General features: G+C 41.1%; 1 protein-coding gene across 6 annotated transcripts in view; it reads left to right on the plus strand.

Moving 5' to 3' along the window:
• NTMT2 (N-terminal Xaa-Pro-Lys N-methyltransferase 2) overlaps positions 1-24,465 on the plus strand; it is a 46,630-nt gene that overhangs the window by 14,634 nt on the left and 7,531 nt on the right. For 3 of the 6 annotated variants that reach the window (XM_067300659.1, XM_067300660.1, XM_067300661.1), the window contains 4 exons: positions 1,089-1,308; positions 7,912-8,087; positions 14,510-14,759; positions 18,423-23,531. In XM_067300659.1, coding sequence (XP_067156760.1) covers positions 1,155-1,308; positions 7,912-8,087; positions 14,510-14,759; positions 18,423-18,697 — 855 coding nt within the window. In that variant the 5' untranslated portion in view covers positions 1,089-1,154 and the 3' untranslated portion in view covers positions 18,698-23,531. Of the gene's footprint in view, positions 1-1,088; positions 1,309-7,911; positions 8,088-14,509; positions 14,760-18,422; positions 23,532-24,465 lie in introns of those variants that run through there. The other 3 variants (XR_010884833.1, XR_010884831.1, XR_010884832.1) reach the window with 3 other exon arrangements.

Raw genomic sequence — 24,465 nt, forward strand, 5'->3', positions numbered from 1 at the left:
AAAGCAGAAGCCCTCACAGCGCAGTGTGTGGAGTTCAGTGGAGTCAGCACAAAAGCTCCTATTCCCTGCCAGGTACCTTTGCAACTCAGGAGAGTCGAAGCTGTACCACATCAAGTGCCTGAGCTGCTGAGTGGCAAACAAGGTTTTGAACACTGTCTGTCTGTCCTTGTCTCTTAAGGGCCTGATTCTCCTCTTGGATGTGATGTACTTAAGATGTACAGCCCCTTCAGAAACTTACCATTCTCCATCCTAAAAGCAGTTCAGCTTTTGACCCTAGTCCTCCTGTTCCAGAATTTTGTTGCTGTAATGATCTGAACTCCTCTTTTCCAGCCAATGTATTTGTCTAAGTTTATTAATGAACAGCTTGTCTCCTTTTGTTCTTCTGTCTGTATTGTTAGCTAAAAGAAAAACTCTTCTTCCCGGGTTTTATCATTCCTGTGTTCCCAGACAGCAACTTCTTCGAGTTAGTCTCTGCTGACATGGCAGTAGTCTGTACCATTTCAACAGATTCAATGAGCCAGGGCAGACTGAAGTGCATAGAACGTGGCTTGCCCTACCATAACAGTGGCAGAACATAAAGTTAAACCTATTGTTTCCTCATTGCTTGCTATAATCATAATTTATTAGGACATATGATCTGTGTAGAGGCATGTCCATGTTCTCTCTTCTGGCCTTTCTTTTGGCTCCCTCTGGACCGGAAAAACAAATAGTGAGGGAGAGGCTGGGAAACAAAATCACCCTCTGAGATTTAGAAGAGATAGCTGGGAGACCCTGGATAATATCTGTGTTCCTTTGAAGTGAAGGCTAAAGAGATTAGGCAAAGAAAAGCGTAATTGAATTAAATCCCCTCTTTTTCAGAGTAGATATACTTTTACCCTGGCTAAGCAATTTCCTGGTGGAGGTTTTTATCACTTTCCAGCACCTGCTGGTTTAGGAGGGCAGAGATTATTCTGAACGAGTGCCAACAGCCAGCATTTCTCATTCCACTCTCCCCCGCCTCCACCCCCTGCTCTGCTCCAGACACACACCCCAATATAGAATGACAGCACATTGCCACAGTTTAAATGACACTGCCTCTATCTTTTCAGAAGGACAGGCCTTGCTGAGAGCACCAGCCACGGCAACTTTCCACCCTTGCAAAAAAAGTCTTTGTCATGGCATATAAGGGAGCACATTTGGCTTTTAAGTCACGCTGGCATAAGACAGATGAAGAACTCTGTCGGCACAGCATGTCCTTCGTCTTGCATAAGGCAATCCGGAATGACTTCTTTCAAAGTTACCTTTATCTGCTGGAAAAGCTTCCCCTGGGTGAGTAACTGGTGGGCAGGAGCGTCTGTGTGCATGTGTGACCGCTTTCCGGAAAGACATATCATGCTAGATGGTAGAATACAAACCCATTAATGACAAGTAGTTCTGAGGAGCCCTGCTAGAGACAGTGTGAACTAGACCATTTGCTGCTCTCCCTTTCAGCTCCCTCTAATTCAGTGTCCTTCAGTATCCTCTTGTTTTACCTAAATACCCCACAAATTGTTGGAAGGGAGGGGAAGGGAAAGACCTCAAAGATAAAATCTGTTTTCTGTTGATGGTAGTGTTAGACCCTTTTCTGTCACCATTAAATTAGAGCATACACTGACCTATTCGGAACTTGGAAGTACAAATGCAAAGGTACCGGAACTGACAGGCCTTACTTTCTGTTGTCTGATACCTATTTTGTTGTCTTCCAGTGTGTCCTTAGCCTTGTCATATGTATTGCTTTGGACAAGTGTTTGTAATGATTTTTAATTTTTTTATCAAGAGCCTCTGTAATCCAGATCTCTGCAGCAGGTTGTCTTGCTCACTGTTTATTATCTGGTGGGAAAATACTTCCAAAATGTTTGTTTATAGCCCAGTTTCAGCAGAAGCCTCTGGTTACAGGATGCCAAGACATTTATTTAGGTGCAGAAAAAGGATGTTCAGTTCTCATGAGAATTTGACCCTGAGCAAGAACTAAAGATCCCCCCAGGACAACATAGTTAAAAAGCAGATTTTACTTGAATCTGTATTATGTTAAATGTCACTTTTTTTAGCAGAATTATACAGCCTCCACTGAACGTTAGATCTGTAGGCATTTGAGATGGGAAGGATCTGTCTGTCCAACCTGCTAAGCTGCTCTTCACAGTGAATTCTTGAGGGCTCCTTCCTAATTGAAGGATCCATTTAGGCAAGTGGATTATCTTACCTGATTGTGTGAAAATACATGGACCGCAGTGGAAACTCTATTTAAGATACTAGAATTGAAAAGTCTTGTGAAGAGAAAAGGCATTTCCATGTTTTTTAGTATTCGGTGTGACTTTTAACATACAGCAGTATCTGCAACTATCTAAAATGAAGCAGGGAAGATAAATTCTCCTGTGCCTAATGGTAGGTAGATGGGAAAAATGGAAAGGAAGGAAAGATGGAAAGGAAGGAAACTTAATTATAGGTCCATATAATCTCAAAAAATCTAGGAAAATGTTGTTCTTCCATTTGTTTTGAAAGTAAACACAACATATTAGAAACTAAGCAGGATTTCCTACAATGTAACTGTTAGTATAATTATTAATAGTCACTTAAAGGCTTTAAAAGGTACCATTATGAACATCTAGCCTAGAATTTCACATAATGGTTCCTGTGTCATGCTTGTAACTTTTGACTGGGCCACAGTATATGTTTATGAAGACAAAAATACCTTGATTTAAGGGCTCCAAGTGACTGAGAATTCATCAGTCCGTCATTAAGCTGTTTCCAGGCCTAATTGCTCCACTGTTTTAAAACTGTATTTTATTTCTGTCTGAATTTATTTGAATTCCCATTCCCAGCCAACAAGTTTTGTTAAGCCTTTGCCTATCTGATTGAAGAGCCCCTCTGCCAGATTTTTCAGGTCCTGAATCATTCTTACAACTTTTCTAAACAGTTTTCCATGTGTCAGCTTATTGCCAGCATATCCAAATTTGTTGCGAGTCAAGCCTTCATGTGAACCTGCAGTTTGTCTGTTACTCCATGGTAACTGTCATGGAATAAAGGTGACAAGAGACTACGAGCATAAATTGCAACAACAGAGGTTCAGACTGGATATAAGGAAAAACTTTCTCCCCAGGAGGGCAGTCAGGCTTTGGAACAGGTTGCCCAGGGAAGTTGTGCAATTCTCCATCCATGGAGATTTTCAAGACCCAACTGTATAAAGCCCTGAGGAACCTTGTCTGACCTTATGACTGCCCCTGCTTTGAGCAGAAATTTGGACTAGAAGCCTCCTTAGGTCCTTCCAACCTGGATTATCCCATGATCCTGTGCTCTAAGCAGTGGAGAGGACAGAATGTGCCAGGTCTGAGCATCTCTTCAGAATTACATTTTCCAATTCAGTTCAGAGTGCAACTGAAGAGAAATGAACTGAACTTTTCAGGCTTAAACACTAGATCCAGATCTCTCTGCATAAACACTGTTAAACCCCTTAAACAGCACTAAGACTATCACTTAGCAGGGTAGTTAAGCAAGCGCTTAACTCCGAGCATCAGTAATAGCGCTGAAACCAGGCCTCACATTGAAGGTTGCAGTGCAGCCCAGGGTCAGCAAGGTACAAACTTTGCTTTGCACTATACTAACTCCACACTCATTCCACCCCTCCGCTACTGGGTTCAGTGGTAGAGCACTTAGGCATGTTTACCTATGAGCTGAGCATATCTGGTATCACAGTCTGTTAAGAGAAACATGTCATGTTTACAGACCAGAGTAACATTTATAAATAAAAGACATGAGTAGCTTTAGGCCCTGATCCAACAATGTACTTAAATGTGTGTGAATGCCCTTAAGCCCAGTGGATTTTAATGGAGCTATTCAGATGCTGAATGTTATGCATGTGTTTACATGGGCTGTGGGACTTTGTGCCAGTGGGTTGAGATCTGTAGTGAAAGACTCGAATGATCAGTCAACAGAGCCAAATATTCCAGTGTGAGGCATGTGTCTGTATGTAAAAATTGCTTTGGGGGAGTTGATGTTCATCCTCTGTAGAACAGAATTTAAGTGATCCTCAGACCACAGTAGAGAGGTGGATTCCATCCTGGACCCAGATAACTATTTTTCAACTGATGCACAAAGCAGATGTTGCGTTTAAAAGGGAATACTCAGCCAATCTGGAATTAGTTAAGTATCTTGCAGAAAGCAGTTGGAGCCACAAAATAATGCTCACAAATAAAAACTTCAAAAAAATTATTTGCAACATTTGCTTCTGGCAAGAAAATTTAGCCGAGCAAACCCTGCAATCAAGAACTATAAGACAGTCTACTGCAGGTTGGGATTGCACCCAGTCCTCCTTGTTAAGTGCTCCCATTTCTCTAGAGATTTAGATCAGCTGCGCTGGGAATCTGGAAAACAAAATTTTGAAGTGATCCATAAAAAATTGTGGAGATAATGTTGTGGACTTTGCAGGGGAAAGGGCTTAGGTAAATGTTCTCTGTCTAGCCCAGGGGTTGGCATTCAGCTCCATGTCACCGCTCTGCATCCAGATAGTGTTTGCAGTGACTGAAAATTATTAACTTCTGATATGAATGTTCAGTGACACTTAGGGAATCAGTTTCTGTTCTCAGCCTGCTATTTCAGTGGGTTCATCTTAGCCATCTCCACTTGGAGGTCTTGCCAGCAGGTTCAGCTGAGAGACCAAGCATGTCATGAGAAAAAGTTTCTTCTTACTTTATGAGAAACGCTTCTCTAACTTGAAGCCTTACAAGTCACCTAACTTACTCCTGAAAGCCTTGTCTGTGAAAGACAGCTACACCATCCCACCCAAATCTCTGTGAGACTTACAGGCTCCATTGTCCTATCCTGCCCATGCTGTACTTTACAAAGTACATTGGAATCAGGTTGTGTATCAGTAACAGATCTCAAAAGTATTTCATTTCCTGATGCATGAGATAGTCCCACATGGGTCCTCGAATGGGAGATGCCTCTGGCTAGACAGGTTCTGTGATGTGGAGGTGTGCTGGAGCGGAGCTGCAATACTTAACTGCTACCAAGGACGTATGCCTTCTCACAGTGCTTTTTTGGGGTAGAGTCCTGCAAGCTGACACTCCTCCTGTTACCTCTGGTCCTGCTGCAGGCGCCTGCATGCCAGGCACAGCCAAGAAGATGGTCAGAGGTGAGGCTGATTGTCTGTGTCTGGAAAATTGGATTGTGGAGTGGGAAAGTTGGCAGTGTTGCAAATTCATGAGAGGGAGGAGTAACACTGAGGGAGTAAGAGGTGGAAAGCATCTGTATGGCTCGCACACACCATGTGTGAGACCATAGGTCTGCAGGAGTATGTTTTGGGTACTGTGCCACTGTTCATGTTAGCCTGTGTCCTTGCATGCCCTCAGGTGGGGGGCTTGCATAAAAAGATCTCTGCATAGCCTCAATGGGTAGATAAAACCCCACGGATGCTAAGACCAGAGCTGATTTCAGATGCCAGCACGTAAGGCAGGTCCCTGGGGTCCCAGCTGGCTAGGGGGGAGTCCGAGTCAGTTGGTGTATGTAGTCAAATCCCGCCAGGCATTCTGTGAGCCTGATACTGGATCTGAGTGAGAAATTTGAGAGCACCCACTAAAGATCTGATATCCTGAACCGCATATCATCTCCATATGTTGCCTTGGGTCAGGCTTGTGTTTTGAGTAGAGGGGCTCTGAATATTTGTTGTTCATGCTGCCAGCTGCCTGTGGCACCCTGTCCTAGCGTGCAAACAGCCTGTAAACAACTTTCCCTTCCATCTAGCAGAATGGGATAAATCACCATCCTTTGATAGTTCCATTAAACAAGCCCTAGAGGTCATCACTGGATTCTCATAAGGAAGGTCTTGTAAAGCTAACATCCAGGGATTCAGTTCTGGCATCTGAGTGGAAAAAAAAAGAGACTCAGGGAAAAGAAGATGGTGCCACTCCCAGGGGAAGATGGAGATCTTTTACTAGAAGAATCACAACCACCAGTGAAGCCTTTGTTTCCTGGGCTCTGGGAAATACCCTGGCCAGGTTGTGCTGGGGATTGGCTGCTACCCTCTTTGTATTAATTTCTTCAGTTAAATGGTTTCTTCTGAGTATGTGAATATAATCAGTGGAGTGTGTAAAACCCCCAGGTTTGACCCTTGCTGGGCTCAATGCTTGCTTGTGGTATAAATTTCTCAGGCATAACATAAATGTGTAATGGATTAAAGCTTTAATAGTATCCGTTCAGCAGTTGACTTAAGCAGGTGATGACAAGAGGGGCTGGTAATGCTGCTTTTGTTGGATGAAGGATATGCCGGGCATGCTGCTTATGTGTAACCCAATAGCACTATTCTGTTCCGAGTGGTCCTTGGTGGTAATTATTCCCCATCCTACTTCCTTTGTCCCCCGCCTTATTTGCCTCCAGAATGTCATTCTCCTGCTGAGGATGGGCAGGCACACACTTATCATTCCCTGCTGAGCTTGCTTGCCCTCAATAAATACATTCCAGGCTTATATTCAGGGCCTCTGGCCTAGCTCTCATCCTCTGCATGGAGGGCATAATTCCCATTCCCCAGCTGGAGTAGGCAAGGCCTGGCCTGTTCAGACCCTTCTTAGCAGTTACCAGCAATGCTTCTGTAGAAATTTAAAGGCGTAGTACCCAGAAGGCTAACTCAGAACGGCTCCCTCGTCCTTCCGTTTATTTAGTCTGCAGGGATGTGTCCATTTCCATTGTTCGTAACCAAAAAGGTATTTGCTGCTTGCTCATTTCCAGCTCCTTGAACACACTTGAAATCTGCGGCAGAGCTGGTCTCACGCTGCAGAACAGTGCGCACAAGGACTTGTTCCCGGTGTAAATCCATCTCTTGTTATTGCTTAGCTTTCACACGCAGGCCTGTAGTTGTGTTTTCATTGGAAGGCCTGGTGGGCAATAGCTCTGTGTCACACACACAAGGAAAACCTGCTGTATGCGTGTGTGAGACAGCAAGAGCCGATGGGTTCCAAGCAAACTGTTTCTGGTCTGTCTGAATCCAAACTTTTGCAATACAAAGCATAACTACTGTTCATATGCCAAAGCCCATCAAGCATAGAAAAACCCAGGATGCGGAGGATAGATCTCAGTTCTTCAAAGAACGGGGAAAATAACCCTTTACCAAATAGACCTCTCAGGTTTTAATAAAACAGCTTCAAACTTATGATTGCTGTATATTACCAGCAAAATAACCAAGCAATGAAAAGAAACATCCCAGCCTCTGGCACACAGGAGCTTTCCAGTATATCACCCACTAATTATCTCATTCCTTGATCTGTGACAGATGAAAATTTAGGACTGTCTGTTCTAAATTGTCTCCCCTCTGTATAGTCATTTAGGCCTGAGACAACCATCTGCTCTTCAGTTCAACTTACTCGCCGTGCCACAGATTGTACAGTATCACTAAAAATAAACCAGAGCAAGTGCTTCATTCATCCACACTCTCTCTTCTTCTTGGTGCATTCTCCATGCAACTGTCAATGGCTAGAAAGTGTATATGAAGTCTGTAGATTGTAAGAAGCAGTTAGGTTTATCACAGCCAAAATGATCATCCTGCACAGCAATTTATACTGCCCACAGCTTTTCTGGGAGCAAACCAACCCTCTTGCTCTCACTGGCATGAATGTTCATCTTCAAACCTGAATGATTTTTCACTGACTTGAAAACATGCAGTGTAATGACACAAATTGGGTCTAAGCCTGTGAGGCACTGAATGTGCCCAAGGGGTGCTGTGTCCCTTCAAGGCCTTGCAAGATTAAATACAACACCTTTCCTTCCACCTTTGCTTTAGAAACAAAGGTTCGTTAATTTGGAGGCGCAATCCAGATTTGTAGATCTTAGCCATCATGCCTCCAGAACAGTAAACTAACCTAGAAATATCTGTTGTTAATAATAAAATAATGATTTATTTGCTTGCAGTGAAACTTTATGCTTTAACAAGTCAAGTTATCAATGGTGAGATGCAGTTCTACGCGAGGGCCAAACACTTCTACCAGGAGGTGCCAGCCACAGAAGAGGGCATGATGGGAGACTACATTGAACTCTCCAATACAGACATTGAGTCCTCCAGGGAATTTCTCAGGAAGTTTATTGGGGTGAGTCATCTAATCACATCTTCTGCAAGGAACAGTGGTCATGTGTCATAAATGACATACCTTGTCCCCAGTCACATAGATTTTAAATGGCACCGTATGTCATATTTCATGTGCATGAAGCTCAATCACAGGTCATAACTGACTTTCATTGTGTCCAGTAGCATATAATTTACATGCATTCTACCAGATCACACATCATAATGAATATACATTTTGCCTGGCCATATGTCATTATTAACTTTCTTTGCATTCTTTTCTTATGCTCTGAAGCTGCAAAGAGAATTGTGCAAGGGGTTCTTCTAGTTAGGCTTGGGTAGAGGATTAATTCTCAGTGTACAACTGGGACCTTTCATGATACAATCTTTGCCGGCTTCAGTGAGAGAATTGCCTGTGCAAATTCCTGCAATACGTTTGGGAAAGTAGCTGAGACTAAATACCAAGTTTATGTTTTGCATATTTATCAATATTTCAGAGAAGGCTGCAAGAAAAACCATCCTACTCCCAGTATTAGGGGTGTATAGGATAAAGAGAACTTGGAGAAACCCATCAGGAGAAATATTTTTTCTTGAACATTCCAGTATCACTAAGGTCATTTGCAGGCAGATTTTTAAAGGTCTTCAAAGGTCTGTTTTGACCTGAGATGCAAAGTGGGTTTTAAAAGCAATACTGATAGCACTTTTGCACTTAGCTGTCTGAAAATCCCATTCATGCCTAAATGCATCTCTAGAAATCTGTAGATCTTTAAAAGTGCAGTCCAGTCATTTCTGACTGCTGTTCCCCTTCTCAGGGGAAAAGCTCAACAACAGTATTAGACGCTAAAGAATCCACAAAGCCAAGGGCTGCAGGAAACCAAGTTTCATGCATTCCGCTCACAAAATGACTAGTTCCATATAATGTTACCATAGATCTTTCATTATCTACTCAAATGTACAAATTTGGGGTAGCCAGATAACCTTTTTTTAGCCTTAATGATCAACTGTGGAAAAAAGCTCAATAAGTTAATTAGATGTTGTGTAAAAAAAAAGGACACAGTTTAAATGAATTGGGATGGAAAACAAGTGTGGCTTAACAACAGATATAAATCCTGCATAGCAGTGAAGGGCAACTGATGGAAAAGTTTACTGTACCTGATAGATGCTTCTGGGGCAGCGTGCCAGCAAAACACAATTACTTGAGTGAACATCTGCAATATTTTTATGAATAGTCATTTGCATTAATGCTAACGCAAAAAGGCTTTACAACATCTCAAGTCCTTGGTGTGTTAGGCTTTCTACAAAAACAAAATAAGAAAATATAAAGGAAGTTCAGCAAGGCAGCTGAACCAGATGGTAAATGGCACTTTTACAGAAAATGGAATGTAACTTATAAGTCTAGAGCCAGCCCAAGGCATATCCATCCCTTAAATTTTACTTAAGTCATGTTCAAAGGACATTTGTGGAATTCAAGTGGTGTATAAGCCTGTGCTCAGGGAAAGATTTCACACTTCCTAGACATCATATAGATTCAGCTTCCTGAATGGCAAGTTTATATCACAGTGTTACGCTTTCTCCTCTCCAAGATCCGAAAAGGAAAGAAGTACAGTCTGTAGCAGAGTTCTCACATGGCAAAGAGAAATTATACCCAATGCATCAGGTGTGATGACAGATACAAAATACTCCAGAGCAGAGTTCCTACTCCTATTATTAGCCAGGGATAGTCTGAATGACTGAGATCAAAAAAAAGGGCAGAAAAAGGAATCTGCACATTTTGCTAGTTCTGACTTAGCTTGTTCGAGCCTGTCCTCTGTTGAGATACAGTCAATTGGTTATGTTACTTACAGTTTATTTTCCTTTCTTACTATTGCAATTTGAATCCTACTCAACCAGATACAGATCATTACTGGCTTTCTGTAGTAGTGGCTTTACTGTAAAGCTAATTTGAGGTATGTCTTCCCAAGTTTAGGGCTCCATGAATAATTATTTTTTTCCAATAAGGCAGTGAAAATTTTAAGAAAATGGTTCGTGCTAATATAAGCTATATTTTCTTCTTTATAGGCAAAAGCTATTTTTTAAAGACAAGTTTAACAAAATCAGAAAATAGGAAAATTAGTTTCAGATCAAGTAAAAATGTTTCACTTCATTTTGGGGTTGTTTTACCCTCTGAAAAACTTCTCCCTTTATTTTCAAGAAAAAAGTCAGTTCCAAAATGAAAACTGCTGTTTAAAAATGAAAAGTTGACACGTTATTTTTTTCCTTGAAAGTCATCAAAAAGAAGTGTCTTGACATTTTCAACGTTCTTTCCTGTGTTTTTTTGGCTATAACTGTTATCTAGATTTGAGATATCAATTTCACAGATAGTTTTATTCTCCCAAAACTTTATTTTCTGGCAAATTTAGTGTTCCTTAAAAAACAGTTGCCCAGTTCCACTCAAATTACTCCTCTTGAGTTAGTTTGGCTTGTGTGGAAATGCCACACAGTGACATTTCTCTTACATGACTGATGTTGCATACCTTCATGTACAGCATTTCTTAGCATGATTAGCACCACCGTAAACTGAGCCTTAGATTTCTTTCCTGTTGGAGAATTTATCTTGCCTAGGCACATGGAAGGAATTACAGAAAGGCACTGGAGGACTAAGGACTTCAGTTATATTTTTTCTTGTCTCCCTTCCCAGGTGAGTCAAACTGAGTTAAAAGTGCCACTGTGCTCAAGCTAAGAGGTTTTATGTGTGTGTGGGCAGATCTCAAACCAAGAGCAACATTCAGGTCAGGTCCTGAGCCAGCAGTGCAATACAGACAAGCTATAAGTTGTCTTACATGCAGCCCATACTTGAAGGATTATCAGCAGAACTAGACCAGTGACTGTTTATGGCAATATGTTTATGCCAGTTAAAGCCTTGATGACCATATAGACACTGTGTTTTCAAGTGCCTAATCCAGAGGTAACCTGTAAAAAAGGAAACAAAGAAAGCAAATAAAACATTAATTCAGGAACAGTTGTGGGCTATAGATGTGTGAAATACTACCAGAGGCGATTATCCTCAGAGCTCCCTTTCTGCCCTAAACCCTTGCCCGAGTGGTTACTGCTGAACAAAAAGCTTCTGGAGAGTGATTTTGCCCCTGTTTGATCAGGGGAATGGAAGCGATTTTGTTGAAAAACTGCAACAAAAAAAAAATTTAGAAAGAAAGCCACTGTGCTTTTTAGCTGTATCTTGAGCTCTGATTTTTTTTTGCTCCTGCATCTCTACACTGTCTTCCTGCCCTTCCAAGACCTGAAGTACTAGCATCAGGAACATATGTCACAGCTATTTTACCCCTAAGGAACTTCCTGAGTGCCCTGTTCAGCTTTTCAGCAGAACTTCTGATTGTGTACATATCCTAAATGATAGTGATACTGAGTAATGTGAAGCAGATAATCAGAGGAGCAGTTAATCTTAAATTTTTGAGCCTGCTCTAGCTTAAATTTTTCACTTAAACTGTTTTTTTTTTAATAAGAAATCTGATTTTCAGCTCAATTAGGCTTTTAGGAAAATGATTGCCTTCCAAGGAAAATGTTAATACCCTGTCAAAGCTCTGAGCACTCCCAAACTGAAAATATATTAGCTGACCATGAAATTATGTCAACATTTTCATTACAAACAGAGTCATAGTGCTTCACAAGGGTTCTAGTCTGATTACCATTTGCTCTTGCTCTCTGTCAGCGAAGTGTGGGATCAGGCTTCAATTCCCAGGATTGTTCCCTTTCCTACTTCTTGATGGCAAATGGAGACGTGTCATCAGACGTCCTTTCCATGGCGCATCACAGGAGATGAATTCCCTGTCTTGAACGAGGTACCCTAACTACAGCTTCCCTGAACACAAGTATCAAAGTCAAAATAGTCATATGGGGTTTTGTCTAATTTTGTTAGCTTTTGGGGTAGATGATCCCTGTTTTCTGACCAGTTCTCTCAAGGCTTTTTGCTTAATCACATCAGCCTAGGCCTGTATGGATCTATCAGCAGACAATATGGAGATCTTTGTAAAGATTCAAGACACAGTTCCTTCTCCTTTCATTAACTCCTTGTTACAGCTTAGTCTGGTCCTCAGTAAATGCCACATATTCTTTAGTGCAGCCTATGAATGAAGAATAACTCATATTTTTTGGCTAACTACAAGCAGGTAGTCTTCAGAGAGGATAGGACTGAAGACTCCTATGGACTCTTGCACACATTGGGAGATTAATCTTTCTAGATATACAAATTGGGACCAGCAGCCCTGGTGACTGGTGAGAGCCTTTGAGGTCCTTGTGCTCTTTCTACAGTTACTCAGTGTAACCGGATGCTCAGCCAGGCTATTCATAGTCATGTCATTGACAGTACTATCCTTTGACCTTAATAATCTACTGAATTACCCACTGAAGCAATGCCAAAAAAGCAGTGAGTTACATGATTTATGCTTGGTCATTATGGAGGGGGTTGCCTAATAAGCAGGAAAAGCTAAACTCTTCCTGGGCTTATTTCCTTTAGGAGCAGTGAGGCTGCAGCAGGAGGACTTTGGCCCATAACTTTCATTTCAACTTTCAGTTCCAGAGAACAGGGAAAAGGTGTTTACATTTGCCTTTAATATATTTGTTTAACAGATAACTTCAGCCAAGGGAGCTCCAGTCCCACAGTCAGTGCCTGTGCAGCCTTAAAATCTCTGTTTTACAGAACAGCAGCAGGCTCTTAAGAGCCTTTTTATAGCTAGAATGGAAGCTTTTGGGATGAAATACTGCTTTCATTATAAAGCTTCTTTTCTAGTAACTCATTATTTTCTCATAGACATACCCTTTGTGCCACAATTTTTCATGTCTGATCTCAGTCCAGAGATGATATTTATAAAGAAAAAAGAGGAATTACTAAGTAAAATCTACTCAATCATCTCTTTTGTCTCTATGTCTAAAAAAGAAATTCCGTATATGCTTCAGTCCAAACTTTTTGTATTGTAATAAGTTACCTACAGCTCTAAGATCTTTGTTCAGACATAGCTTGTTTTGAAAATTGCACTCAAATCTCAAGGACACTGTATCTGTAGAGATGTCTGGGGACACCTTGGAAGTTTTGTACTCTGGAAGTTAATTCTCACATGCAGTGTATGGTATGTGCTCATTTTTAAGCCTTCACTGGGCTCAGAATATAATGAGACTTATCTATGTAGTTGGTTGTGAGGTATGGATACTTGGCAGATGAACTTGCAAGGACTTTGTAAAGATTAGGGGATCTTCTGAGAAGGTTAGAAACTTGTGAAAAGATTATGTTTCTTCTTATACCAAGCAGAAACTTATTGTACAGCAATGAATGCAGGACTGCAATGAAGAGGTCCCATCAACAGCAACCTTTGTGTTTTAGAGCTCAATAGTATTGCATAGTTAGGCCTCCCATCACTCTTACTGTGTAGGAGAATATAGGTCTCCCCTTTCTCCAGAAGAGAAAACTAAGTCCCAAACTGCAATGAGCCTCCCAAGGAAGGGAGTGCAGTTTTGAGGAATATGGCCCCTTCAATATTTTGTAGGTTTTTTGGGTGTCTCTTGGGAACAAAACTGTGCCACATAGCTTAATTCTTCATGTCTCTTCCTAAACATGATTAAAGCTACTACAGAGAGAGAAATTTAGAGAAAGCCTTGAGAGAGCCATTTGAAGTCATTGCAAATTGAACAAGTCCTTTCTTGCCCTGTGTAAAACCAAGAAGCTATACCTGAAGTGAAGACTCTGTAAAGGATGCAGGGAGCTCGTTACCAGTAGATATCTGAGCCACAAATAATGGCTCACAGATAATCTGAATAGATCATTTTAGATCTGGTAATAATATTTGCAGTTTTACAGACCAAGAGCAGTAGAATTTTGTGCATGACTCTGTACGTTGGTGGCAGCATAAAGCAGGAAAGCATTGCCACCTGCCAGAATGGTTCATGTGCAGATGAAGGAGTGTCTTTGTTTGAGTTACATTTAGAGCCTGCAACGAAGGCTGCAGGAATAGGCACCAAATGAGCAGTGGCTTCTGGAGACCTGGGGTCGTGAGTATGAAAGTCAGTGTGCTGGGAAGGGGAGCCTGGTGCAGACAGCCTTGACTGATAGGAGTGGGGCAGGGAGGGAATCCAGCTAGAGAACTAGAGGAGATCTGTTTTCACTCCTTCCTCCTATTGGTTTGGGCACTCAGTGTGAGGTTCTGTAGGACACTGGGCTTCGCTCTCAGCTAGGGGGAAGTGAAGATGGAGGAAAAATGAATCAAGACATTCTCTGGGAATATAGCAACCAGCCCTGCTCACCCATAGGTGCCCAAAGCTGTTTTAATTCTGTCCCAGGTTGTGGTGTTATAGACACCACAGACACTAGGCTCGGTGGACTAAAGGCCATAGCTGGTAACACAGTTGCTGTGATCTTTCAGGTGGTATTTTTCAGGTTTCAAATGATTTTCTTGTATTCCACAGGGGGTGGGGAAAGCTGGCACCAACCGCGCCCTGGACTGCGGCTCTGGGATAGGTCGGGTCAGCAAGCATGTCCTGTTACCAATTTTCAAGAGCGTGGAGCTGGTGGATATGATGGAGAATTTCCTGGCTGAGGTCCCGAACTACCTACAGGGCAAGGAGGACAGAGTAGAGATGTATTATTGCAAAAGCCTTCAGGAGTTCACTCCAGCCCCACAAAGATATGATGTCATCTGGATTCAGTGGGTTTCAGGTTAGTTCAGCATGATTCCTCCAGCTGGGCATCTCAGAGAACTACACAGCCTGCGCTAAAAATTATGTTAAAAGAATGGTGCAGCTATAAAAGAAGGTTCTCAAATGTTTGGAAAAGCCAGGCTGAAGACTGACCAGTGCTGGGGGCACAAGGCTTGCCCTGTCCTCATTCAGTTCCAGTGCCTGGTCCCACAGCAGCCCTCCACTGCCAGCACAAGCATTTGGAGGGGAAAAAAAAGTGGAAACTACTACACTCCTGCAGCCCTACCGTGGAGTCAGGCAGTCCTCACAGATCATATCTCTTTGAACTTGCCAGAGAACCCCATTAGCCCAGGAGCAGCCCCACTTCCTGTGAAGTCTCACAAGAAACCTTTAAGAGTTCTCCTAAGCCCCATGCACAGTGGGTACAGATCAAGTTGCTTTCATTTAGATCATGTAGTGTGTGTGTGGGGGGGGGGTACATGTAATTGGAGAGTAGCTTGCATGCTAAGGTGCACTTGAGGAGTAGGCCTTTCATCTAGGTTTTCTTGAGCAGGGACCTTCCTTAGCAAGCTAATGATGCTGCATACAGATATGCTGGGTTAGCCTCATCTGTGAGCAGAGATCTGTCAACATGTCTACATCTGGCATGTCATGGAAGAAAGACTGTAGCACTGTGGCAGTAACAGTATGTCAGGTTCAAGCTTGGCTGTGAGGACATACAGCATGTGAGAGAGAGTTGTCTGAGTCTTGGCAGATCTTGGACAGCCTTTTGCCCACATGTTTTTATGGGGATTTAGGTACTACAGCCAGCCAAAGGGATATCGTGAATGACTGCTCACCATGCAATCTCACAGGGAGAAAGAGCCTTTCTGAGAGATCTGCATCCTCTCTTCATATTGGGCAGCCCAAGGGTTTGGACAGAGAGCAGGTAGTTGGGTTTGTTTGCTCATAAGATTGGTCCTGCCTTCATTTAAGGATAGCTTCTTTTGGCTCTTTGCAGAAAGCTTTTTTCCACCCGGACTTCACCACCTCTGCATCACAGCTTGACATCCTTTGGAATGGTACCCATAAAGGTCTTGTGGGAATCACTAGCATGTCGCATACCCCTTGCACACTGAATTCTTTTAGTTGAGTGGCTCTTTAGGTCCTTCCTCAGCCTCTGTCAATGAGTGTTCCTCCCTTTTGCTGATTTTCTGGAAGGGATTTCTAAATCTGATGATTATCCTGACTTGGAAATATTTCAGGAAACAATCTGGAAAGAGGCATAGTAAAATCGCCAATATCTATAAATCAGATCTTATACATGCACTGATGTTTATCAGACAGGTTCACCTAGCCATGTCCTGCAGCACCTCTTCATATTACAAATGTCTGCTTCCTACCCTGCAAGCCACCCCAGTGAATGCACTGCAATATTAAAAGCAGCAGACTGGCAGTCAGATAGTGTGGGTTATGTTCTTGGCTCCATTTTTATTTGATTCCTCCCTGCATGAAAACTGCTATAGTCGTAGGTGAATAGAGTTGTCCTACACCTGTAGAAAAAGAGAGTGGAAGGTGATCTGAGAAGTCATCTTTCTATTCTCCTGTCCCAGTCACACAAAACCACCATTTTTGTCAGATGTTTGTCCAAGCTGTTCTTTAAAACCTTCACTGCTAGAGATGTCATAACCTTTCTAGAAAACCTGCCACAGTGCCTAACTGTCCATCCAGAAAGAAGGCTGTCTCCTAATCTTTGAACCTAAACATCCCTTGTGCAGTTTAAGCTGTCAGAACTCATTGTTCTAAAGCACAAGATGAGACCTGAACAGCTCTTCTCCAAAACTCTGGAGGTAGTTTCTTGCTAGACAAAAAAAAGAAAAGGGACAAAAGCAGAGAGGTTGGTGCAGGAGATGATGTTATTCAGGAGCACATACTTGTTCTCTACATAAAGTCTTAAACAATAATGAAATCAGTCTTCGTAGAACAGGGCTTTTTTCTATAAGTGTGCAAACAAATTGCTTCAGAACAGTATTATTTACCTTTGTTATTTGTCCTTCTTGAATAACCCATCATTGCAGTAAACCTGGCTCCTGCCTCATCTCTTCAGCAAGTCCAGGTCAACATGAGACAAAATGAGCTAAGGCTTGTCTGGAGTTGTGCTGATCAGCTGCGCGGCTGCCTTTTCTTTAGCATAGACACAGATCTGGATCTCTTTCCTCCCTTCAGCCATCAGTCTCAATGAAATATGTAGGAATTTAAGTATTATTCAGGCTTCTACCCCTCTTTTGAATGATTGAAATATGCCAACAAGCTCAACACTTATTGATGGAATGGCAGCAAGCCAGACTGGCAGGTAGCAACTTCCTGAGATTTCGTTTTGTTAGGAAATCAGGCTAAAAGCTAGGTTAAGAGAATGTTAAGTTCCAAATTAGGTGTTCAAATGCTTCAATTAATCTTGCCCATGCAGTCTGGATTTGTCTCATGTATACATAAGTATATGAGCCCATGCTGTTATTTTATGAAGAAATAAAATGAAAGCTTACATTTCATATTGAAATTATCATTTTCCTTCAACTTGAAAGCTATTCAGTTTTAGGCTTTGGGGCTTTTTTCTTCTTCTTTTTTGAGGGGGGAGAGGGTTAGTTAAAAAAACGGCATTCTGTGTCAAAATATGGTTTTGAAATGACAGCTTCCATTTATGAAAGTTCAAATCTTCCATCAAGAAAACTAAATATTTTGACTAGAAAATATAAACAATCAAAATTTTCAAGTTTTTCATTCAATTTCTGACCAGCTGTCCTTGTTAATTCATTTTAGATGGGTTTCACATGTGAGAGTTCTCAGTTTGCTCTTCTCTGAGCCCTGCACTACTGATCTCAACATAACCAAAGTATTGATCTTTGAGAGAGAAGGATACAAAACATAATCTCAATAAGATATTTTAAAATTGAAAATATTTCACTTTTTTGAACATGTATGGTAGATGTAGAAATCACAACAGTATGGTGTAATATAAAGAGTTTATTTGACAGTTTGGAAGGTTTTGCATTCCTCACTGGATCTTTAATCCAAAGCTTCTATGATGCATACACAGTGTTACACAAAGATTTATAGGTCTGTAGTGTTAAAACCTATAAGGGACCATTAGATTATCTAGTTTGACCTACTTGATATCACAGTCTGTTATATTTCATTCATTTACGCTCATACTAAGCCAGTATTTTGTGTTCAATTAAAACGTATCTTGAGAAAGTCAACCACACTTGATTTGAGGACTTCAAGAGGTGGTAAATCCACCACTTCTGTTGGTAGTTTCCAATGGGTAATTGCTTACACTGTTAAACAGTTGTCACTTATTTCCAGTTTGAATTTGTTTGGCTCCAGCTTCCTGCCACTGATTCTTATTATGACTTTAACCACCAGATTAAAGAACCCTTCAGCACCCAGTATTTTCTCCACTATTCCCATTGACTTCTGTCCACATCTGTTGCTGCTGCTGATATGGATCCTAAATATTGATTTGAGTTTACAGCTGTTGATCTCACTGATATGCCCCGGATTTCATAATGAAATCTGCAGGACTAGAACTTCTCCTCCAATAAATAGGATATAGAGAAGCAAATCAAGGCAGCATTCTGGTGTTTAACGGGGGAGTCCCTTTGAACGGCTAATAGTGATCTGTTTTGCATCTTTTCATCTGTAGGATATCTGACAGATAAAGATCTCCTGAAGTTTCTCATCCGGTGCCAGAATGGCTTGAAGGATAACGGTGTTATCATTCTCAAGGACAATGTAGCCAGGGAGGGCTGTGTCCTGGATTGTCTGGATAGTAGTGTGATCCGAGACCTGAACATCCTCCACAGCCTCATTGAAATGAGTGGACTCACCATCCTACGAGAGGAGAGGCAGGAGGGATTCCCTGAGCAGTGTGTCCCTGTCTGGATGTTGGCCATGCAGAAAGACCCTGGCTATTCCTGATGGCATCCCATGGCTGCAGAGACTGGAATATGGATCAGTCAAAGGACTGTGAAGGAGAAGGGGGAAGAAAAGCATCTACCAGAATCCTACTAACCATATACTGCTACTACTACAGTTCTAAGGGATCGACTTCTGAAGGATCAGGAAATAACTATATTTGATCCAGCTTCTCCAAGGGACTATCTGCTTTTCAACCCTGCCTGCTTCATCATTCTCTCCACTTTTAAAAGCCTTTTTAACAGCTCATCATCAGATTTTTCTTTCATTAGAGAGTCAGTACTGTGACAAAACCCATCTAATTAAAGTAATGTGGTTTGATGTTTCTGAGGTGGCTAATACCTTTTGGAGTGCCCTATATGAGGGGTTAACAAATAAGCCTGTTTTCTACAGTGGCACTTAAGTCTTCTTGGAGATTAAGAAGGATCTGTTAGATCACTGAAGCAGGACATTCAAATAACTTCTGGAAAACCTAGCCCAAATTTCAACTGTCATCACTATCCGTGCTTTAAAATGTTTAAACCAAAAATGTAAGGAAAGTTTTATCTGTTTGTTGGCATCAGCTGTGCAGTTTATTTATTTTTTGCATTCCTGTCAGTTTGGACAATAAGACAACCTGGCTAATTTTCCTTTCTTTTTAGGAACTACTTTATCTTCCTGATGTTTCTGGCGTAGAACAATAGTGGTGCATAAGGGTTTTCATGTTCCGGGGGAAGAATTTAAGTGACAAATATATGCATGTTTGCATTGAAATTTTGTGAAAAGATTGTTCCACAAATTATGTTCTGGAAAATATTTTTTCAAAATGTTCACAGTGGAAACCACTTGAAAGCATCTCTTTATTATTCATACCACTGTAAATTTTTCTTTCCCACATTCAGAACAAGTCTGGCACCATATGCAGAGCTAATGGGATTTCATGGGGTGTTAATAGTAAGACTGTAAGAAGAACTAATACAGTATTGTATTAATTAACAACTGTACTAAACTGCAGAAGGTGTCAGTGTAACCCAAAAGCATCTATGATTTATATTCAAACAGCAGCTGTATAAGCCTGGATTCAACAGTACTAACGCACATACCATCTCCTTAAGGCTCACAGAAATTACACATTGAGCAGCTTCTTGTCTCCTTCACATATGCACAGAAAGCACTGTGGGAGGAAAGAAGTTCATTAGCAAAGTTTTTCAGAATTTGAAATTCTGCTTTATTCTGAATGAGGACAAAAGAAGGGAATTTTTAAATTCTTTATAAAGGAAAATTCCAACGACATGACCACAAACGTATTATAAGTAGATTAAAATTTTTCATCTGGACAAAAGCAAATGTTTCTTTTGAGTTTGACTTTTAAAAACATTTTCATTTAAAATAATTGTTACTATAATGCAGTAAAAAGCAAATTATAAATGGTTTGTTGAAAATTTAAAAAATGAATGATAATGTTAGAGTGGACTGTTTTGACTCTGCCAGAACTCCTATCTTGTTTTAGTCTTCCGAAATGCAATTCTGGCAAAACTTATCCGGCTTTGCAAAGGGTTGCATTATGACAAATTTCCATGTTCTGATGGAAGGGGGTTCTCCACATGGCTCTATGCACAATTGTCTGTGTCAGATATTGTCATCTGTGTTAGATTAACCCACATAGAAGCCTGAAGATAACAAGATCAGGGAACCTCTCAGCTGGATTTTAGTGCTCTTTGCCATCCTTTGATAATGAATCTCCAGTTTTGTTTTAATTGAGTAACTCATCTTCTCTAGCAATATGGTTGCATATGTTGAGAATTTCCAATTTATGGCAGAGGCCTTCCTGCAGTCAAATCGTATCCAGTAATTGTTCTCTTAATGTGCCATCGCTAATTGTAGCATTAAGGAAAACAACCCTGGTGATTTGGTGAATATTCTGGCGTGTCATATAACCTAGAAACCTATGGTTCCCATGACACAGATGCTTCTGGAATGTTTTGGCTAATTCTTCCATTTTAATCAAGTGGTAATGGAAATAAATTTAGCATATAGTGATGTAAAAAAAGCTAGGTGAATAGTTATGTTCTGGACTTGTCCCCAGGACTAAGTGCTTCTCATTCCTTTTAAGCCACTATAGTGGTTTCATTCTGCCAAGACCGCTAAAAACTGTGGCAGTGATTGGGTGAATATGAGTATGTGCAGATATTTGAAGGAAACCCAGTCATTTGTTTTACAGGAAGGAGGCATCAGTCCTATGGTTAGCAACACTGGTTAGCAGTAACGGAAGAATATTTAAAAGACCTGGACGTGGATTACAAATTAATTTGTCCTTCACTATTTTTTCTTTCAGCCAGAGATGTCTGCCAGGGTGCAGAGTGGGGACTACTGGAGATCCTAGTACAATCGTGTCTGTGCCAGACATATCTGAATGGTGTTGGTCACTGCAATGGTGAGAGAACTGCATTGTGGAAATAGGGAAGTAAACAATTTTATAGAAATCTAAACAGCTGCCCCGTCTCGCTGTGCAGAATGTATCAGCTGTTCCTTTCAAACCAGAGTGGGTGCAGTTCAGTAATGAGAGAAGCGGTTCCAAGATGGATATAGGATGTAAAGTGGTTTACGATGAAAGGTGGAACATGAATGTTTGGTATTGCTATCAGTGAAATAGATTTTTCTAGGTAAAAATGTTCTTCACATGTTTTGTGCATCTTTCCTCTTTGAATTTCCAGAATACATATATATGAACATATCACAAAAATATATCACAAAAATATGTTCCCTTAACTATGTGAGAATGGAGACAAGCAAAATCTTAATTTAGTAGAAAAACCCATACTTCATGGTTCCCACATTCCTGGAAATTAATGTTTCATGGCTATTTTGCTTCCACAGTAAAATATTAAAGCTTTTCTGGTGACATAATGAACCTCAAGAGTAAAGAAACACAAGCCCTCCAGGGGTTTAGATGCATGAGATTGCTGCAGACTGAATAATATTTTGGTTTCCTCCTTTTCCAAGGTATATTTTAATTCAAGAATTCCCAGTCAACCAGTAGGCCACCCTTAAATGTTCATAATTTTGGGTAAGGGCCAGTCTTAGCTTAAAAGCGCTGGACTCTCTGGACTTTAGCATAATGTGTAATAATAGCGGATCATGAATTTTGAACTGAAAATCTTGCTTAGAAATCATCTATGTATCAGTTGCCCTTTGGTGTTCAAAGAATGGTTAATTAACTCAGATGCTCCACTTCAACTTTCAGGTTATTTAAAACATGCATTTAAAGAAATCTTTAGCTCATCAGAGTGCACTGGGAGTTTGAATCCCATTTGTTTTGTGCTCGTTTGGGACTTGTTCCTGATCTCGATGCTACCAGGAATTTAATCCAAGATCAAGGCCCTTACCTAAGGTAGCATTCACAGAACATTCAGCATCCTGTAAGCTCAAACCATCATTCACCACTGACAGGTAATTAGTGAGCTAGCCATTTAGTCCTGCAACCAGCTCTTTCTGTCACGCACCCACTACTTAAGTAATCACTTAGCCAAAGTGTAGTGAAACCCACTTCTGCCATGTCACCACCAAAGCTCTTGGTAATGCCTGGTTTTCCCATATCGGGTCCCATACTTCTTTGTTGTGTGGCTGAATATCAAGTATTATCTTTATTATAAGAATGCGAGGTTCCCTGCAGAAGAGATCCTCAAATACTGACAGCAGCCTCTAAATGCTATTGCAGCCCATACAAAATGTAATGAAGTAATCATGACAGCAGTCTGAACGGCAGTCCCAACTGTGCAGCTCCGGCAGCCATCACAGCTCAAGCTGTTCATATTTAGAAGGCTATTCAGACATTGCAAATGTCCTTTTGTTCCTGATTAGAACAAAGAGCCATCCTTTTGAAACGTACCACTGAATGGATTTTCTGGAATATTTTGTTTCAGAAATATTGAAATGATAATATCAAAATATTTAGTTTGACTTTCTTGTTTGGATGCATATATAATTAATCTAATGTGAGATGATACCTGAAATAATACATTATATGGTATTATAATAGTTGAAATGAAACATTAGTTTCCTACAGAATACACTGATAAAATCAGTACATTCCCTGCCCCTAAATTTAGTGAAAGCAAGTCAGCAATTTCCAGAGGAAACAGTGTTTTCAAGAGGAATAGTTCTGTCAAGAAGTATTTGCCCAAACTTTTTCCCTGGATGTATCCTGTCCATTCAGGCAGTTGCAGATATACCTGGGCTAGTGAGAGGCCACCATAAGCTTGCAACAGGCAGGAAGAAGAAGCAGCATCTCCAGAGCAGTTCAGACCACCTCGGAGGTGAACTGCCCTGGAGTAAGACAGCATCCCCTCTCCCCAGTGGCTGTAGAGTGGGAATGAAAGTGCATCCTTGTTACAATCAGTTTAGCATCTTCATTGTTAATGTCAAACAGAAGTGCAGAATGATCTGATGAGCTGTGACTGTCCGAACCGTGAAAGGGTATGGACTTGGGTAACCAAACACCTATTACAAATCAAAGTCCTGGTACTGGGCTACTACATTAATGGGAGCAATATATATGAGTACATAATGCCAACTGACAAAAACTTTGTCAGTAATTCCACAGAGTGCCCTGAGCACCTTTATGCCATTCTCCTGTTTTTTCCGTTCTCTTAATCCAGGCTCCCCAGAGCGTTTACAATGGCATATCAGACAGTAGGCCTGTCCAGAGGAACTTGACTGTTAGGTGTGATTAAAACCAGTTGTGTTGCATCCCATTCCTCTTCTCTTTCTTTGATGCTTCTTCCAACTTGCCAAGGAAATCCCTCCTCCACTTGCCAAAAATGATTTGTTCCCTGTGGATATCACCACATCTCACTGAAATAAAGCAGACTACCTTTGATTTTAAGAGGAGGTAATTCTGTTTATCTGAGAGCAATAACAACACGCTGTATTTCAAACATACAGGTTAATACCTGTCTCTTTAAATTGATGTCAAAGAGCCACTCCAAGACCTTTGCACCAAACAAAGCTCACACTCTCATCATCATTATAAATACACTTTCCATCCCTAGACCTTGAAGCATGTGTTGTCATTGTATTTTGGATGAGGAAACTGAGGAACAGAAGGGTGATCTGGGCTCCATTACAGTTTTATCTAAGTGGGAGCTCTGAGTGATTAACATCTCTACAAATCAAGCCACTTCAGGAACAACTACAGAGTGTTTTGCAGGCAGACATAAGCTTATTCTGCCTGTGCTTGGAGCAGATTGAAACAGTGTGGTTGTGGTTAGCCTGCTGATTAGTCCAACCTGATATGTCCTGCAAAGAGCGAGCTCAGGCTGAACATTGCACTCATGGACATATAGAGCTTCTGCTCGTTTGAGAGCATTTGCAGAACAACCTGGGGTATGCCTGCAAGGGAGGCTGCAGACCTCCCGTTAAACAACAGAATGGGCTCAGCCAGTGCTGCAGCAAAAATAAAGACAGAAAATTAGTGGAAATTTTCTCTTCCCTATCCATGTCTTCTGGAAAGGTTGAACTAGCAGGCATTTCAACCTGTTATAGTATTTTCAGGCTCCTGAGACTAAGGTTTTTAGAGGCATTTGAAGATGCAGAAGTCCCACAAGTGTGCTGTGACTTACCGGATGCCTACTGGTGTCTTTAGATACCTGTAATCATCTGAAGATTTGGCCTGTGGGAACCTCAGCTTAGACACAGAAGACTAGGTTTTCAGAAGTACGTATGAGACCAGATTTGAAAGTGTTTAAGTGCCTATCAGTGGAGACAGGCGTCTAGTGGGATTTCTAAAGCAC

Source organism: Apteryx mantelli, chromosome 8, assembly GCF_036417845.1.
Source record: "Apteryx mantelli isolate bAptMan1 chromosome 8, bAptMan1.hap1, whole genome shotgun sequence".
NCBI classification, from domain to species: Eukaryota; Metazoa; Chordata; class Aves; order Apterygiformes; family Apterygidae; genus Apteryx; species Apteryx mantelli.